The 18,440-nt window shown below is 34.2% G+C and overlaps 3 protein-coding genes across 3 annotated transcripts in view; 1 reads left to right on the top strand and 2 right to left on the bottom strand.

Moving 5' to 3' along the window:
* The window catches only part of LOC123660304 (meiotic nuclear division protein 1 homolog), a 14,245-nt gene extending 4,319 nt beyond the window's left edge, over positions 1-9,926 (top strand). Inside the window, exons 2-6 of the mRNA XM_045595406.1 lie at positions 5,383-5,563; positions 5,639-5,775; positions 5,894-5,999; positions 6,607-6,753; positions 9,642-9,926. Coding sequence (XP_045451362.1) covers positions 5,474-5,563; positions 5,639-5,775; positions 5,894-5,999; positions 6,607-6,753; positions 9,642-9,782 — 621 coding nt within the window. The 5' untranslated portion in view covers positions 5,383-5,473 and the 3' untranslated portion in view covers positions 9,783-9,926. The remainder of the gene's footprint in view (positions 1-5,382; positions 5,564-5,638; positions 5,776-5,893; positions 6,000-6,606; positions 6,754-9,641) is intronic.
* LOC123660305 (zinc finger HIT domain-containing protein 1) lies at positions 4,398-5,361 on the bottom strand. The gene is made up of 2 exons (XM_045595407.1): positions 4,937-5,361; positions 4,398-4,595 (listed from the first exon to the last, which is right to left on the bottom strand). The coding sequence occupies exons 1-2, from the start codon at positions 5,260-5,262 to the stop codon at positions 4,460-4,462; spliced, it is 462 nt and encodes a 153-aa protein (XP_045451363.1). The 5' UTR covers positions 5,263-5,361; the 3' UTR covers positions 4,398-4,459.
* LOC123660306 (general transcription factor IIH subunit 5) lies at positions 5,253-11,494 on the bottom strand. Its single transcript, XM_045595409.1, has 2 exons — positions 11,305-11,494; positions 5,253-5,458 (listed from the first exon to the last, which is right to left on the bottom strand). The coding sequence occupies exons 1-2, from the start codon at positions 11,337-11,339 to the stop codon at positions 5,272-5,274; spliced, it is 222 nt and encodes a 73-aa protein (XP_045451365.1). The 5' UTR covers positions 11,340-11,494; the 3' UTR covers positions 5,253-5,271.
* Between the last annotated feature and the right edge of the window lie 6,946 nt (positions 11,495-18,440).

Below are 18,440 nucleotides of genomic sequence, written 5' to 3'. Positions count from 1 at the left end.
GATATTTTTAAAGAAAAGTGAGAAATTAGTTGCCTTGATTGTTTAAAAGGTTTCTATGATTCTCTTGAGGAAAGAAATTGAGTTCCTAAGGGTTGTGATTTCAATTGAAATAATAATAGTGATTTGAGAAATCAACGTCTTTATTAAAGCACTTATTGTGTGTACAATATTATAGTTACTACTTATGTTAAAGATAAATGTTAAAAAATCAACGTAATTAGACCAACAATATTATACAATAATTATCAATAGAAATTGTCCTTTTCTTTGATCAAATGCACATTGGAAAAATTTTTTTTTTGATAAGTGGAGTACAACTCTTACTTAATCAGTAGGTATCTATGAATAAGTTTAGTACCACTTAATATTTGTGATACGGTCTGAAACATTCCATGCACAAGCCTGGCTGTTGCGGACAGGTGTCGCAACCAAATAGCGACATTACTCTTCCTTTTTTTGTTCTCCAGCAATGTACGCATCTTTTTCGTTTGGTTTTTCCGTGATAATTTTTTTCCAATTTCATCAAGCAATGTACCTGTCTATGTAATGGGATTTGTTGTTCCCGTTCTATGTAGGGTTCCACGATGGATTTTATGACGCTTAATCGGAAATCATATAAGCTTAATTTTCGAGTTGAATACTCATTGTACAGGAAATAAGAGTTGATCATGACGATCTGCATGATGTGAATGATAACTTTTTTATACCACCGCAAAGATTTATGCTCGCACGTATAATATGATAGCATTTGGTCATGCTTATCTATTGCATTCATATTTTTATTATATTTTGTTATCATTTCTGGTTTTGCTTTACTTTGCCCCCTTCGATTAGTAATAATGTTAAAGTTGCCTTTGTATTTGCTAGAGATCGCCATGACTTCCCTCTTATCCAACCATTTAATTATACACACATTATTTTTATGTTGTATACACAATTCACCTTTTTTTAATTTTGTTTTTACAACTAATTGAGGATTATTTTTTCGAAATTTTCGTAGTGTTCCTGTACAATAAGTATTCTTATAGTATAAATCTTCTATCAAATTAACGCTTGTATAAAAATTATCCATAAATAAATGGTGCCCTACATTTAAATATTCTTTTATCAAATGCATTACCACTTTGTTAACGTGGTTTAATCCTCCCACAATAACATCAGACGCACCGCCGTACAGGTGCAGTTTCAATATTACCCCAGACTGGTCAGCTAGTGCATAGAACTTCAGACCATACTTATTTTTTTTTCCTTTCATATATTGCCTAAAGCGTAATCTACCTCTCCAAAGCATCATTGACTCATCAATAACAATATTTTTTGTTGGGTAATATAATTCTGACATTCTTTTGTTAAAAAAATCTATTATATTTTTGATTTTGCTATAACTTGTTGCTGTTTCTCCTATACTAACGCATAACATTCTTAAAATAAGTAAAAACCTATTTCTTGCCATCGTCAATGAAAATATTGGCTGATTAAAAAAAATATCTTGTTTCCAATAATCACATAATCTATTTAGTTTTATAAAACCCATATGAAGAAGTAGGCCAAAAAACAGTTTCAACTCTTCACAACTTATTGCCTTCCACGATTTACTTCTACTTTTGTCCGCACTAGCTGACGACTGCTCGCGTTCACCGTAATTGTTAGTGCAATCTGTTAGCAATTGAAGTAACTCCATATTGCATATAGCATCAAAGTAGCCAATGGGTGTATCGACGATATCTTCTTTGAGGCCTGGAGTCTGCGTGAATGGTATTACTGGATAATCACAAGGATTACCTGGGCACCATTCACGATCGGGTACATTAATAGCAGGTACTTCTTCAATGTTCTGCACTTCCAGTTCGGGTTCCGGTTCCGGTTCGGATTCATCTGTTTCCATTTCGTCAATAATATTGTCACAGAGTATGCCATAGAGCTCAGCGTCAGTCAAACACGAAGTTGGTTCATCTCTTGGAGGAGTTGATTCCAGAGTTACCATAGCTCCTAAAGTTTCTTCTATCCCATGGTAAACCCAATTTGGGTCTTCCCATGAGCAAGATGGCATAGAATTGTCGATTGGATCCATTACCTAAAATGTAAAATCATTTTTTCAAATATCAAAAGTCATCAAAATATTATTAATATGACAGAAAATGATTAAAGTTGCAGTGTACAAATTGTGTGTACAAATACAATACGTTTAAAGTATCCCGCCAAAACTCGCAATGTTTGGACCGATTAAAGTGTATGAAACAAACAAATTATGTATCTATTGAATTTATTATACAGTGTAAACTCGTACAACAAGTGTAAATTCCATGTAACGTCACTCGATTTAACGACAAATTCTCTAAAGCATCGAAATCAATTGACTTTGGTTGGTTTAGTTTGTCTACCATACAATGATACACTCTACATAGCGTCACACTCACTCTCAATAACGACGTAAAATACCTTGTAAGTTGCTAAAATTTATAAAAACTGCGCAGCTGTGTACGTTTTTTTGTCGTTTTATTATCCTAGCCCACTATAATCTCGACAGTCGGCACCATGCAAACCGAACTTTCTAAGAAATTCATTCTTTTGTTTTCAAATTGGGATTGCTTGCACGTGTATCTACTGTTTTTGACCATGACTAATAAATAGGCGTCATTTATTTATTTATAAACACTTACACCAACATTACAGGTTATTACCCAATGCGTTGATGTCGTATACATGTCATGCATTATCTATACGGTATCATTTTTGTCAGACCTCAGTTGCTCACAAACTTTCAAACTGTAAACATGGCGAAGTAAAAGCAAAAGACGTCATACAAAAATAACAGACTATACCCAATAAGATTAAATAAGATTGTTTTTGTGTACATAACTACTAAAACTAGTCTGAAATATTTTTAGAATTCTGATTTTTCTTCTCTCCATTTAACGACACCTCTCTATAACGCCATAAAATGCACAGTCCCTTCAGTGTCGTTATTTGGAGTTTACACTGTATTTGTTAAGATTATTATTTTTCACGTTAATGAAACGAACTATGTAGGTATCTTTCACATTTATAATAAGAGTATAATTTAACTTACCACCGTTTTAAGCGAAGTAATTAGCGAAGCCGGTAAGGATACCAAATTCTTCACAAGGACAAGCTGAGCTCGTCGTAAAAACAATCACAAAAGTAACACTAGTCGGGGTCTTTGCAAGAGTAATCACAAGGTCCAATAACACAAGCGGGGGTCTATGCAAGAGAAATCACAAGGTCCAATAACACTAGCCGGGGTCTTTGCAAAAGCAATCACAGGGTCCAATAACACAAGCCGGGGTCTTCGTAAGTATAAACGTAAATCCAGTGAAAGGAAGAGATCGTAGGAAACATCCGATGTCGAACACTTCGAACACTGATGTAAGGAGCTATACTAATGTTAAAGACTTGCTGCCCGTGGTGCAATAAAACGTGGGAATAGGACGCCGCCTGTTGCGCTCTCTGTTACAGACCTTACGGCAGGCATGGTAACGTCCCAATGTGCGGCTCACCTAATCTTTTTATGACACTCGGGTTTGTTTTATTACCAAAAAAATAATTGGCAAGCAACTGAAGTAAATGGTATTCCTACTAGGGACTTTATTTATAAACGATCGCCAAACGTATCTAATATTAGCAGTGCCCCGCGGTTTTACCCACGTCTTACGGGAACCATTTACTTTTTAGGGATAAAAAGTAGCCTATAGCCTTCCTCAATAAATGTGCTATCAAACACCGAAAGATTTTTTCAAATGGGCCCAGTTATTCCTGAGATTAGCGCGTTCAACCAAACAAACAAACTCTTCAGCTTTATAACATTGGAATAGATCCTGGGCAGGGTTTTGTCTTCTTCCGATGAATGAAAAGATATTGGTGAAAGAGAGAGAAGGAAACAGATCCGAGTTACACAACAGCTGATAAGCGTTTATAATTAGGTACCTAAAGGGGTACATTATAGGTAAATATTTTATGCAATTTATTTTATCTTTTTTGTTCAACCTAAGTGCCAAGGAATAAAATAAATGATAACTTATAAAAAATATTCTATATTTTATTATTGGCATTATAAATGTAGTAAATTGACCTAATAATATAAAAGATTGAGAACTGCTGGAGATGAACACGCCTGGTATGTTCGCGGCATTACATAATAGATTATTTTTGATGAACCTTAAAAAAATATCAGATCCTGGAACCACTTCAGAATACTTTAGCTTACGGCAGAAAGTTTATGCTCAGAGTCTTTCGGACAATAATATTGTCTAATCTTTGAGATATAGATGAAAAACGGTGAGCACGCCCGGCGTGCTGGCGGCATGCAGATAAGAATTAGTGTGGACACGCTAGGCGTGTCAATGGCACTGAATGTGTTAAACAAGCCAAACACGACATTTTAATTTAATGTTTTAATTTTATTTATGAAATCACAACATAAAATTAAAAAAAAAATTGTTTATGCGGTCCATTTAAGACATCTTGTATCTAAATGTGTTCCGAGACATCGGACGCAGCAATATCGCGCTCCGCAAGGAATGCATGTGTAGTTTGACGGAAATCCACAAACAGCGCAGAAATGACGATCAGGAAATCTGAAAAACATAACAATAATTGCATTTTTAGATAAATGAAATCAAATTACTATGTTATACCCCGAAAAGTTATTTTGTCACTTATAGAAGACATCAATTCGATTCAATTGATTCAACCAATATAAAAGTTAACTTACTCGTTCAAAGAAATCATTAGAAATAATTCATTACTTGATTCTATAATTTACATAGTCTTAATCACTTTTAACCTTATTGCAATTTACGAATAAAATTTATTGAATATGCTCTATAATGAAAAAATCAGGATAAAAGCTTTACGCATCCAATTTTTGTCGTAAAATTTCAGCTAGTAGTCAGTTTGGTGATAACAGATGACTTACTTGGAAGGTGGAACCTGAGCTGACAAATAGTTGGGTGGATCAGGTCTAAAACTAGCTTCTTCTTCAACAAGTTGCGCAAAAGATTTTCTAAACTTCATTTTATAATACTCGGCACTCTTTGATTTCTTTTTCCTAGTAGGTTTTTCATTGGAGTCTGCAAACTTGGGAACTTTTTTGGACATAACCAGATCTGCGTGTGGGTCTTCATGAAAGTTATCTTGTTCGAGTGCTTCTATTGCTTTCCTAGCTCTGCGTTTTCTTGCTGCGTTGTCTAAAACCCTCCTCTTCTCCGCATCTTTAACTCTCCCTGATTCTCTCGACGTCATTTTATTTTTTTACAATCCTTTATCATGAATAGGGAAGCTAAGTTGGTCCATTAAGTCGTCGACACGAGCTTGTAATGTGTCGACGATGTCTGAAGATATGAACAAATGTGTTTCGTCTAGGTCTTGTAGGATAAATTTTCTACCAAGTGCGAGAGTTTCGTCCAAGTGGAGAAGGAACTGCTTCATTGCCGGATCGCTAGAAAACAAAGGGATGTCTAAGAAACGAGGTCTAAGTGCTGATGAGAAGAAGATAAGAATGTTGGAGATATTTCATCAAAGTAAAGATTTCTATCAACTAAAGGTATATATTAAAGCAATCATAGTCTGTCTCTTAAAGTATTAATTTTTTAATGTAATTGATAGCAACTTTTTAAAGGAGTTAGAAAAAATCGCTCCAAAAGAAAAAGGCATAACAATGCAATCAGTAAAGGAAGTAGTTCAAAGCCTAGTCGACGATCACTTAGTTGATTCTGAGAAAATTGGTACTTCAATATACTTCTGGTCATTTCCAAGGTACATATAAAGATATTGTACACTTGTACTTTACTTATAAGTAATGTCTTTTATTATCAGAAAGATTTTGTTGAACTTGTTACAATATTACAATATGCATTTATTCATTAATTAACAGCAAAGCAAAAAACGCTAAGAAAAGAAAATTTCTCAATACACAGGATGAGTTTGAAGAAATATCAAAAAAATTAAAAAAAACGGAAGAGGCTATTATATTAGAATCTGTAAGTTTATTTCGTTTTTATACTTGTTATATTTTTTCACATACATAGTCGTCTGTTCCTACAGTAAGAAAGTTAATGCCTGTGTTATAGGTAACAGCCGAATAATATGGCTACATTTTTTTTTCGATAGACAGAAATAATAGATAGTTATATATAAATAAATATATATATCACACCCAGATCGAGGCGGCGAATCGAACCCTCAACCCCCGGAGCACAAAGTAAGTTCACTGCAAACTGCACCAACGGGCTAGTCTAATTGGTATACTACATAATTACGTAATAATTTTAATGAATAAAATTGTCGAAATTGGAAATAGTAAAATAGTGATAAAGAATGTAATATAGCTTATTTGTAGATTATCAAGATGAAACTTTTATTGGATTTTAAGAAAAATGTGATATTCAAATCTAATTTTGTACAAAAGATTTTGTGCTACTATAGAATAGTTATAAACAAGCAGATTAAACTTCTGAAAACAAATGTTGTGCCTTTTTTACTCTACTAAAAACTGATTGGTTTTTCCAAATATCTCTTATATACAGACGGCTGTGTATAATTTAATTATATGTTTATATAATATTTATTTGTAATCTTCATTTGTAGGCTGATCGTGAAACAAGTGAGGAGAGAAATGTATTATTGAAATTGTTGGATGAAGTAACAAAAAGAGAGTCAGAACTTAAGAAAGAACTACAAAAATATAGAGATTCGGACCCTGAATACATTGCACAATTAAAAATTGAAGTTGAAGTATGTTCTCACATTGTTTATATGTATATTATTTTATTTTAAATTTTGTATTATATTAATCTATCATAAAAAATAATCTTTATTTGTCATAGTATAATAACTTACAAACGAATTTACATACACTGCAGGCCAAAAGTTTAAGACCACCTTAATTAAAGTACGAAAATTAAATTAAACTCCAATAAAATATTAAATGTTTAATTAAACTTTTAAATTATCCAATAAAATACTTTTTGACAATCAATATAGTTGAAAAGCGTAAACAAATATTAACAGTCCATGCTAAAAAAGGCTATTATAGTTAGCTAAACTGATTTATCATCAAAAAACCCTCCTTTACACTCTATGACTTTTTTCACAAGTCTCGGCATACGGGCAATCAATTTGTTAATTGTTTCTTGTGATATATTACTCCAACTTTCGCACAAAGCATTCCACATTTGTTCTCCCGAGGATGGACCACAATTACGGACGTTCCAATCAAGCTCTTCCCACAAAAGCTCAATGGGATTGAGATCCGGGCTTTGAGGAGACCAAACCATGTTTTTTAACAGGCCTTGTGCCTCTTTCTCTTCCAAATATCCTCTGCATAATTTTGGGCTATGCTTAGGATCATTGTTCTGTTGGAAAACGAATCCATCTCCAATTAATCTCAACCACGAAGGAACGGCATTTTGTTCTAAAAAAATTTTGTACTGTTCCTTTTTCATGATTCCGTCAATTTTTATCAAATCGCCAGTTCCTTGGCTAGAAAAGCAACCCCAGACCATACTTTATTGTTGGGACTACACAGTCTGGCATCATCTTTTCTTGGGCACTGCGTCGAACGTAAATTCTCCGTTTTGAACCGAATAGCACAAACTTGGATTCATCGGTTCAAAGAACTTTTTTAAAATCTTCTTCAGTCCAATCTCGATGGGCAAGGGCCCATTGCATCCGTTTTTTCTTATTTTGTGGCCTTAGCAGAGGTTTTCGAACGGCGACGCGACCATACAACTTCGCATCTCTCAGTCGCCGTTTTACTGTAGTCAATGATAGAGGTTTAACTCGGGTTTTGTTTACTTCAACGCGGATTTCTGGTGCTGTTAAGCGTCTATTTCGCTTGCTGGTAACAACAATGAAATGATCTTCACTTGACGTGGTAGATCTCGGCCATCCCGAGCGTGGACGATCTTGAAAACTGCCTGTCTCCTTGTATCGAGTTAATGTTCCATGAACATAAGTCTTCGATAACTTCAATTGTAAAGCAATCACACGTTCGGATTTGTCTTCATTATGTAAAAACAACGATGGCAGAACGCACTACACTGCTAATTTCGCGTGTTTTTCCCATTTTTAGACGTCTTCACTGTAGAAACCAAATTTTAGACTAATTGAGATTGTTTGTGAACAAACCCATGTAAACTCAGATAATAATAAGTCGGAAACATGTGTTTTTAGAATCTAAAAAATCCCTAATTATTGGCTAATGGAAACAATAGTAAAGCAATCATTTATTAGCATATAAAAATATTGTTACGACTCTACCATTTGGCTCTAACGCAGCGTTTGTCGATGTTTGAAAACAATACAAGTTTATTGTCTAATAACTTGAAATTAAATAAAAGAATAATTTATTTAGATATTTTACATTAACAATAGAATATGCAGGTGTACATTTCTTTTATTTATCTCACGGGATTTCGTTACAATTGAGAGATAATTATGTTCTTTAAGTGTGGTCTTAAACTTTTGGCCTGCAGTGTTTTTCATTTAATTTTTTTTTTGTGTGTTCTTGTACAGAGTGTTCCAAAACTCAACGTCAAGCCGGAACGGGCCAGAAAAAAATTTACTCCATGCAGTTTGAAAATTGTGGGCATTTAAGAAAAACTTAGAAATTTGGCCAAACTGTAACCATTTTTCGGTTATTGTGGTTAATTTTTATTATTATTGTTCATTTAACTTAGAAACCGTAACCTTAAATAACATTTCTAGAACTAGCCATCTTGTTGATACCACATGTGGCGACGATCTGTTAGTGGTACGTCCTCTAACGAAGTTGGTAAACTTTCCTTTAAAAATGTTGGTAATTTGTACCATTCAAGTTCTCAGGCAGCTCAACAGGCCCAACAATTTTGCCGTTTAAAATTCCGGTCCACAGGTTTACTTTAAAGCGATACTGGGATCTGCCTTCTCGCATTAAATGTGGATTTGGTACAAGCCACTCGTGAAAATTGTGTAATTTTATGTAACCATCTTTTTTAAATGCACATTCATCTGACTAGAGAATTTTTTGGATGTATTGGGGATTTTCATTATGTCTTTGTAGCATTGTTCTACAAAATGAAATCCTTTCAGGATAATCTCGCTCATGGCAAACATATCCACTATCCATCTCTCTCATCATTTTATCGTAAAATTAAGAAACTACCAAGAGTTTGTGTAAATAAAAAACATTTAAACGGAGTATAGTGGGTTAGCAAAAATCGGGTTACTTGAGGTTTTTATTATTTACTCCTTTTTTTTGCATGAAACTAACAAGTATTGTACCATTTTTCAAATCCTGATTAAATGCGCAAACTTTTAATGGCACTTGCCAAGGAACTTTAGTACATCTTTCTTAAAGTCTTTACAGTTTGACCAAATTTCTAAGTTTTTCTTAAATGCCCATAATTTTTAAGCTGCATGGGGTAGATTTTTTTTCTGATTTTTCTCATGATAGTTACAATCAATCCTATCACCCCGTTCCGGCTTAACGTTGAGTTTTGGGACACCTGTATATGGTAGATGATTCTTACACAATGCCTAAATCTTAAGCTTCTTGGCTTAGCATGTTTGGTAGTTCATAAAACAGAACAATGTTAGTAAGGTCATTGAGGATATATTATAAATATTATTTAATGTTTCAGGAATTAAAAACAGCAGCAAATAGATGGACTGAGAATATTTATATACTGAAATCCTATATTAAAAATAACTTTCAAATTGATAATGATATTATTGATCAGAACTTTAACATACCAGCTGACCTGGACTACATAGAAAATTGAATAATGTTATACTTATTAGTTAATTTGAAAAAATGTTTTTAAGATAATATCTATTTGACCTAAGTAAAGCTTTCAGTGTTTAACTTTTGTTTTCTTTATAATAATTTTATTAAAAACTGACTGATCCAAAAGACGGATTTACAATTTTGGTGTTTTTTCATTCTATATGAACATTATTTAGAGTATTAAGTTAAGTTTAATTTTTTTTCAAATTTGAATAAAAATATTCAAATTTGAAAAAAAATTGGCAAAAAATGATCCATCAGTTCTCAGGTTTTGTGATTACCAACACTACTATTAAAAATGTATAGACATAGATAAAAAACATTTAGACAAAACAATCACAGAAATAGAAACAACAATATAATACGATATTAAACATAATCAATAAAATTATAAAACTGGCAAGGAAAAAGAAAGGGTCTTTCAAGAGATATGTAGGTGTATAAAAATATGTATGTCTATATATTGAAAAAATAAATTATATATTTGATATAATTATAACAGCAAAAAGCTGTCATTGTTGGACTATTTTAGTGATTCTAGATAGTTTTAGAACTGCTGGTCTGATGTTAAACTATCATAAAAATGCGTGCCAATAATAATAAAAATATTTTATGTAGTACAATTCTATAGAAGCCGAAGGCGCTGAGGAGGGCAGCCCCTGCCCGCTGTAACAGACACATGGGTGTCTGCATTTTGTTACATAAGGGCGAAGGGGCTGCCACCGTATGAAGCGTCGGCAACGTCACGGAACGAAATTATGCCAATGAACGGTCCAATTTTGAGGTTAGGTCTATAGGATTTTTTTATTTTTTCAAGAAGTACCAGTCACTCTAGATTACCACAGTAATTGTGTACAAAATCAGTCTCTAAATTATGGGGCTAGGGGAGAGAGGGGGTGAAGGGGAGGGAGGGAGCCTTGGTTTTTTTACCCCTGGACTACTATTATCGTGTAAACCCCGTGGTTACAGAGATATCGTCGTTAAAGTTTTAAGGATGAATTTTGAAATCGGAAAAAATTAACCTACCATCTTTGCAGCCGCTCCTCTACTCATTCGTTCACGCACTTTCGCACGGCGGGCGAGGGCTGCCCTCCTTCCACGCCTCCGGCTTAAAAAAAACACTCTAGGGGTAGGGCAGACCAAGAGCACGTGGACAGTGGGGTGCTCCGATTCGGTTTTGGGTATTAATGTTACTAATTTTATTAGAATATTATGTCTGACACGTTATTTTGTTTAAAAGTGTCTATTTGTCAGTCGTTAAAGGTCAATTCGTGTCATATGTTGATCTTGCAGTAGAGATCGTTTTTACGTACATTTGTTCGAAAATAACGTATGAAAGTCGTGGAACGGATCATGAGTACACTTCGCGCAGCACCGGAGTTAAGGTAGAGTCAGAAATAACAAAAATTTAACCTCCCATAAATTAGAGGCCGGTTATGTACATCATAGCCTTTAATTGTCTCTATTAATAGTATATGAAAATAATAAAACGCATGTTTGTTTCATTGAATACGTACCATTCAACAAGAACTCCTTTCATAGCATTTACCATGATGCATTATTATACCCACTGTTCAAGGATTAAAAAAACATAAATATGGATATTATAATACGTGCACAATATTTATAATCAGAAAGAAGACAAAGAACATTCGCGACGCTTATTTTTAATTGTTTACAGAAAAGTCAGAAAATGTTACTGACATGTGAATGTGTCAAATTTTTTGTCGGTTTGACAAATGTCAATTTATGTTTATTGACATTTTTCTTTCTTATAACAAAAAGGCAAGCACTTCACTTTGTGCAGCCTAGTCTTTTATTTGATATGACTAGCCCGTTGGTGCAGTTTGTAGTGGCCCTGCTTTCTGTTCTGCGGGTTGCGGGTTCGTTTCCCGCCTGAGTCTGGGTGTAATATAATATTTGTATTTATGTGTACTGTGTGGCTACGGTACTAAAGAATATAGCCACCCCCTCTCTTCCCGTGGGTGTCGTAAGAGGCGACTAAGGGATAACACAGTTCCGCTACCACCTTGGAACTTAATAAGCCGACCAACTGCTGGCTTTGAAATACACAGGCCGAAGACGGGCAGCAGCGTCTTCGATGCGACAAAGCCAGTACTGCGGTCACCAGAGCTGGGCACCGTTAATCAAATGGTTAGCTTCGTTAATCGCTATTACGCTAATACAAAAATTAGTTTCGTTAAACGTTAAAACGCTACATTTTAGAAGATTTAACGCAAGTTAAAGTTAATCGTTAATCGTTAACATATGACTAAAAAAGCAATATATTAATTGCTGATGATTTAATACCGATAAAGAATGAAGTATAAAAGCAAATTTTTTAATTTGCTTAATGGAAGTTCTCGCTAGTATGTAAAATATTATTGTAAACTCTAGTTAAAGAAATAAACTTTATTTTATTTTTTATTTATTAATTATTTTTATAAAACAATAAAATACAGAATGCAAATTAAATTAAATCCATTGATTGATTTAACTAAATTTGCATTCTGTATTTGAAGTTGAACGTCTTTTTTCAACTAAATTTAGCTGTCCGGCACTATGTGCATGTTCCCTTTCATGAACATCAACATATTAAAATTTTCATCAGAAAGAGATGCTCTTTTCGGTGCTAAAATATCTTTTCCCGTTGAAAAAAGACGTTCAACTGCTGCGCTTGAAGGTATTGCCGTGTTATATTTGATAAAAAGATTAATCAAAATCTGGTCTCCAAAGAATGCAGCGTCGTCAAGTGAGTCCTTGGATGGTGTATCTAGCCACATTTTGACTATGCTTTGAGCTTTTGTCTTCAAAGAGTTCTGCCTCGTTGGCCTTTCCTTGCACTGGGTAGTTACCGACTTAAAAAAGTCTTCCTCGTTATCACTACTCCCTCCATTACTTCCTCCACCACTAACACTGTCCTTGGAGTTTTCCTAAAAATTATTCAGAAAAATAAACAATTATTCCATACAAAATTCCGTCCTACAGAGCTTGGCGGATTAGTTCAGAAAAAAAATTACCTGCACTTCTTGTCGTAAAGCCTCTCGTAAAGGCTCTATTTACTCAGTTCATTGGGTACATTAACCCCCTTGCTGTATATACCCTTTCTGTTACACCCTGTATAGTGTAGTTATAAAGAGCCTCTTTATGATATAGTTTAGAAACTGTAGAGTGTAGATGAATAAACCAACCAAATAAAAATAAGTATGGACAAACAGAATACTTACGTATATTAATTACTTGCTTAATCAGGTGCTGCTTCAATTGAGCGTGTTCGTCAGCAATACGTCTGCCCAAAGTTCTTCTTGACATTGTTTTTTTGCTGGGGTTTAATGTTTTTATCAACATATCAAATGTTTCGCTTTCGACAACATGTAACGGAATCATGTTAGAAATAAAAAAGTTTACTATACATTTGTCCACTTTGGTATGAGGTACACCACTACCGGTAGATGCAATACCGAAAGATTCTCCAATGCTCCTCTGACGTATTTTTTTACCTGGATTACTGGTACTTGCGGCGCTATCATCGTCATTTTTATTTTCAGCTTCAACGATTTTCCTCTTAGGCTTGCCCCGATTAGATCCCGCCCTGATAATCTCTTCAAACCGTATGTATTGGGACTCGTGAACTCTCCTCATGTGTTGTTTTAAATTGTTGAGGCTCGATGCATGAACTTTTATTTTTGTTTCTTTAGGCAAGCATCTTTTACACACAAAGAGTATTTGTTGTCCCGATTTGGATACAAAATCAACATACTCACTCAAATGTGGCCATGAATTTTCTTCAGTCTCACTGGAATCTGAATCCATGATATTTTTTTAATGATCACACACTTTATTTATAAACTTACACCACACCAACTGCACTGCTCATATAAATACGCAATTTAGCAGGAAAAGACAAGAAAACAAAACAAACACTCGTTAGCTCTTGACCGTAACCGCCGATAATAAGTAATGAAACCAAAACAAAAACAATGTGAAGTGAATTTCATACAGTGCAGTTTTCCCGCTCGCACGCGCCACACCTAAGCTATATTTGTTTCACTCACACCGCGGCACGCGCTCCGCGCTGCAAGTGCCGGCGCGCTCGACCAAACTTGTCGAAACCTGTTTTTCCCGCCGCGCGCGGTGCGTACTTCCAATGGGTTAACTGTTAACGGGTCCGTTAACCATTTTATAAGTTAGCTTAAAAGTTAATCCGTTACTCGAAGTGTTAACTTCGTTAATTAACTGTTAACGGATTAACGAGTTAATGCCCAGCTCTGGCGGTCACCAACCCGCCTGCCCAGCGTGGTGACTATGGGCAAAACACATGAGTTCACGTTATTTTTGGCGTAAACTTGTGGAGGCCTATGTCCAGCAGTGGACTGTATAGGCTGTAATGATGATGATGATGATGATGATTTATATATGTATTATTTCTATGTTAATTTAGTTAATTAGGTAGTTAACCGATAGGCTTAGCAGATTTAACCGGTTAACTTAATTAGCTCAGCTAATTATCCGACGGCTAACCTGCTAAACGGCTAATTGTTTTTTTAGCAAGTCACTGATTTCTTACCCACAGACAGGTTCAAAAAATAACAATAATTACTTAATTTTTTATGACATAAATAATTACATAATAATGACATAAATTAAATTAATTCTTGAATTTTTTTCCGTAATATTTCTATTTTGAGAGAGAAAAACTAGTAAATTAGCATTTGCCTTTATATACTATATAGTAACTATTTAGCAATCCGAGATTTGCGTAATTTAAATCGTGTATCAAGACAAAGTTCATGTTAATAATTTGCTTAATGTTTCGGACGGCTTACTAAATTTTTATGAAGAGCGAATCAATGTTTGTTCCAATTGCTGTCTAATTTCGTACTAAAGTTATTAAAATTCGGCTGTAAACTATTGTAAGCTCTATTTTTGTCATATATGGTTTCAAAACGAGTTAGTCATCTGGGGGTAAATTGCGGAGACAAAATTTGTGGTGTGAATTCAACCTCGCTGGAGACTACAGAGTACAAAACTTACGAGATCGTGACATATCGTAGATAAATTATTTGGGGTTGAATTCAACTCCGCGGTAGACAAGTCATTAAAGACTATAATTTCCTATTATTCATATTTACTTAATTATAAATAAACATAATTATTTGTATTATTAATAAAATATTAAATTTCACAACTATGGTTTCTTTAAACAAAAAAAACTTTGAGTTATTAAACGGTTTTATTTAGCTCACCCCGTTTGTTTTATTTTTTATTATTCTTGGGTCAAATTTAGTAATTCAAATTTCACCCTCTTCCTGTTAACCGATTAATCTGAAATTTTGTATACACTTTGGATTTTGGTGACAATACAATTATGTTTATTTATTATCATTATAAATTCAAGATGGCCGCCGCTACAAAATGGCGGATAATTTATGTTTTATTAATCCCATCAATATGGGTATCAAATGAAAGGGCTCAACAAGCAGAATACGATATACTATAAAAAATTGAAATCCAAGATGGCGGCCGCTACAAAATGGCGGATAACGTAGGTTTTATCAATCCCATCAATATGGGTATCAAATGAAAGGGCTCAACAAGCAGAATACAATATACTATAAAAAATTGAAATACAAGATGGCGGCCGCTACAAAATGGCGGATAACGTAGGTTTTATCGATCCCATCAATATGGGTATCAAATGAAAGTGCTCAACCAGTATAATCAATGTACTATATAAAATTAAAATCCAAGATGGCGGCCGCTACCAAATGTCTGATAACAATTTTTTATCAATCCCACCAATATGGGTATCAAATAAAAGGGCTTGACAAGAAGAATACAGTGCACTATACAACCTCAATATTTAAGATGGGCCTTGCAATAATGAAGCACTAAATGAATTAAACAGAATGCGAAATAAAAACTAAAAACTAGAAAATAAAAATAGGTAAAAAAACTTTTTAAGTTAAACGGTTTTATGTTAAACATACATTGCAATGTTTAAGATAAATGTACTAAAAACCAAAAAATAATAAAATAGATACAGTCGTGGGAATTATAAACATATGCATAGACTAGACTAAAATAAAACCGTGGGGCACGTCAATTGTCTACAAATTATCGACTTAATGTGCGATAGAAGAATCGTTTAATTCGTCGTTAAAATAGGCAGTTGGCCCGCAGACGGTGAGGAAATTACTTACTATTTTCTTGCTCATGGAAATTCCAATAGTTATACACTCCATGTAAATAAAAGAGATGTTTCAACTAGTTTATCGTTGGACATTCACACTGCTGGCTGGCGAGGAATCGTTTATCGTTCGTATCGTTATCGAATCGACAAAACATATGATAAAAGTACTACTCGCTCACCACTATGAAACCCTAAAACTCGCTTATAATCGAGCTTGCTAGCTTGTTTCCACATTCTAGCCCTACTTATCACACGTCCATCGTTGTCGGTTGAACAACTGCCTAATTATAGTGTAACATTACAAAACAAACATTTTAATCAACGATTGTAGACAATTGACGTGCCCCACGGTTTTATTTTAGTCTAGTCTATGCATATGTTTATAATTCCCACGACTGTATCTATTTTATTATTTTTTGGTTTTTAGTACATTTATCTTAAACATTGCAATGTATGTTTAACATAAAACCGTTTAACTTAAAAAGTTTTTTTACCTATTTTTTTTTTAAAACTTGTTTGTTAAATAAATCAGCGAGTCGGTAGCTAAAAAACAATTAGCCGTTTAGATAAACTACATTGAAAGACAAAGAAAGATGTATTTGAAATTCAGACGAGTTAGAACAAGATGGAGATATTGTTTATTACTAAGTGTTTGTGTAATTTGTGTACAGTCTGTTCCTCTTATATGTCTGCGAGCTTATCTAATATTAATTACTATGCAAATTTACAACTATTGGTCGTGTAGTATATGTAATACTATGCACACAAAACATTTGATATGTAAGCTAAGGTCCACATAATGGTAAGCGGGTACTGTAGCTTATTTTTTTTGTGTAGTAGGGGAATCCCTTTACGGGTGGTATCCAGGACGCCCGGGTTAGCAGTCCTAGACCGTATGTCGGCCTCAGCACTTGGGGGTACAACACCGACCAAACCCCTGCGAGATTTTGCGGCCTTCAGCGGCTTTAATTGCAGGGTCCCGGATCTGCAGGCGAGAGGATCCCTCCAGCGACAGGCTGGCCTCGGCAAAAAGGCCAGACTTCTCCTTGGAGACTGTCTGGATCACCTCTGAACGGTACTGTAGCTAAAGGACGGTTGAAAGACCAGCATTATAAAAGCGTCATCGACCCTATCCACGACTCTTCATACATAGTTCTAACTACTTTATTCACCATAGGAACAAAACAATGCTCTCAAGCAATATTGCTTCTGGAAAGACTAGGAAGCAGCTTTTCAGTTTCGTATATATATATATATATATATATATATATATATATATAGTTATCGCTTATCAACTTGGCAAAGCAGTGGCGTAGCGTAGTTGTCGGCCGCCCGGGGCGGAAGAAAATTTTGCCGCCCCCTTATTTAGGTATTTCAATTTAAAGTATACTAAAACTTACTGAGCTGAGTGGCTACCACATATAGAATTTAGCCACCCCCTTTCATCCCGTGGGTGTCGTAAGAGGCGACTAAGGGATAGAAAAGTTCCAATAATAATAATATTTATTATTATTATTATTATTTAATTCCATACAAAATTCATCAATCCTTATCTCAATTTGCCCAAATAAAAAAATAACAATAGTTTATTAAACATTATACATATTGGCATAGCGATTCGAAGGGGAAATGCTGCCAGCATTCTTGGCACAATTCCACGCGGACATGATTTATACCAAAACTATCTGTAAATATTTAGTTCTTAAGTTGTGAGTTGTAAATTTGCCGAAATCAAAATTTCAATCAATTAAATAACAATACAAAATAATTAATAGTACTTATTAGATTTTATTAGATTAGTGATTATTATTTAGACATACTATTTCATGTAAAATAAATAAATTAATCTAATATATAAAATTCTCGTGTCGCGGTGTTTGTAGTTAAACTCCTCCGAAACAGCTAGACCGATTCTCGTGAAATTTTGTGTGCATATTGGGTAGGTCTGAGAATCGAACAACATCTATTTTTCATCCCCCTATAGTCCACCCCTATTTTTTATTTTTATTTTTATTTTTAGATAAATTATCTATTTATTATTTATTTTTTTATGATACAACATTAAAAAATACATACAACCCTAAAGTTTCAATCTTCTACGATGAACCCCTATATTTTATTTGTTAATTATAAACTTTAATTTTTTTGCCAAGATTTTTATTTTTATTTTGTCATGACTTAGAATAAAAAAAAATTATATTACTCTTCATTTTCAACCTTTCTACGATCAAGCCCTATTTTTCCATCGCAATTTTTAATATTTTTAATAATTTCCTTTAATTGTGATTTTTTTCTCAATTCAATTTGATCTCCTGCCTTCGCCGGTCGATAACTATCAATCGATCATTTATCCCCGCTAGATGTCTACATTACGTTGTCACCTCTCATCCAGCAAACATCACGGAGTAGGGATGAGAATAAAGCCGGTCTCCAGTCTTACTCACTATACTGTTTTCGGCC

Source organism: Melitaea cinxia, chromosome 15, assembly GCF_905220565.1.
Source record: "Melitaea cinxia chromosome 15, ilMelCinx1.1, whole genome shotgun sequence".
NCBI classification, from domain to species: domain Eukaryota; kingdom Metazoa; phylum Arthropoda; class Insecta; order Lepidoptera; family Nymphalidae; genus Melitaea; species Melitaea cinxia.
The sequence above is the reverse complement of the archived record's forward strand: the minus strand, read 5'-3'. Positions and strand labels throughout refer to the sequence as shown.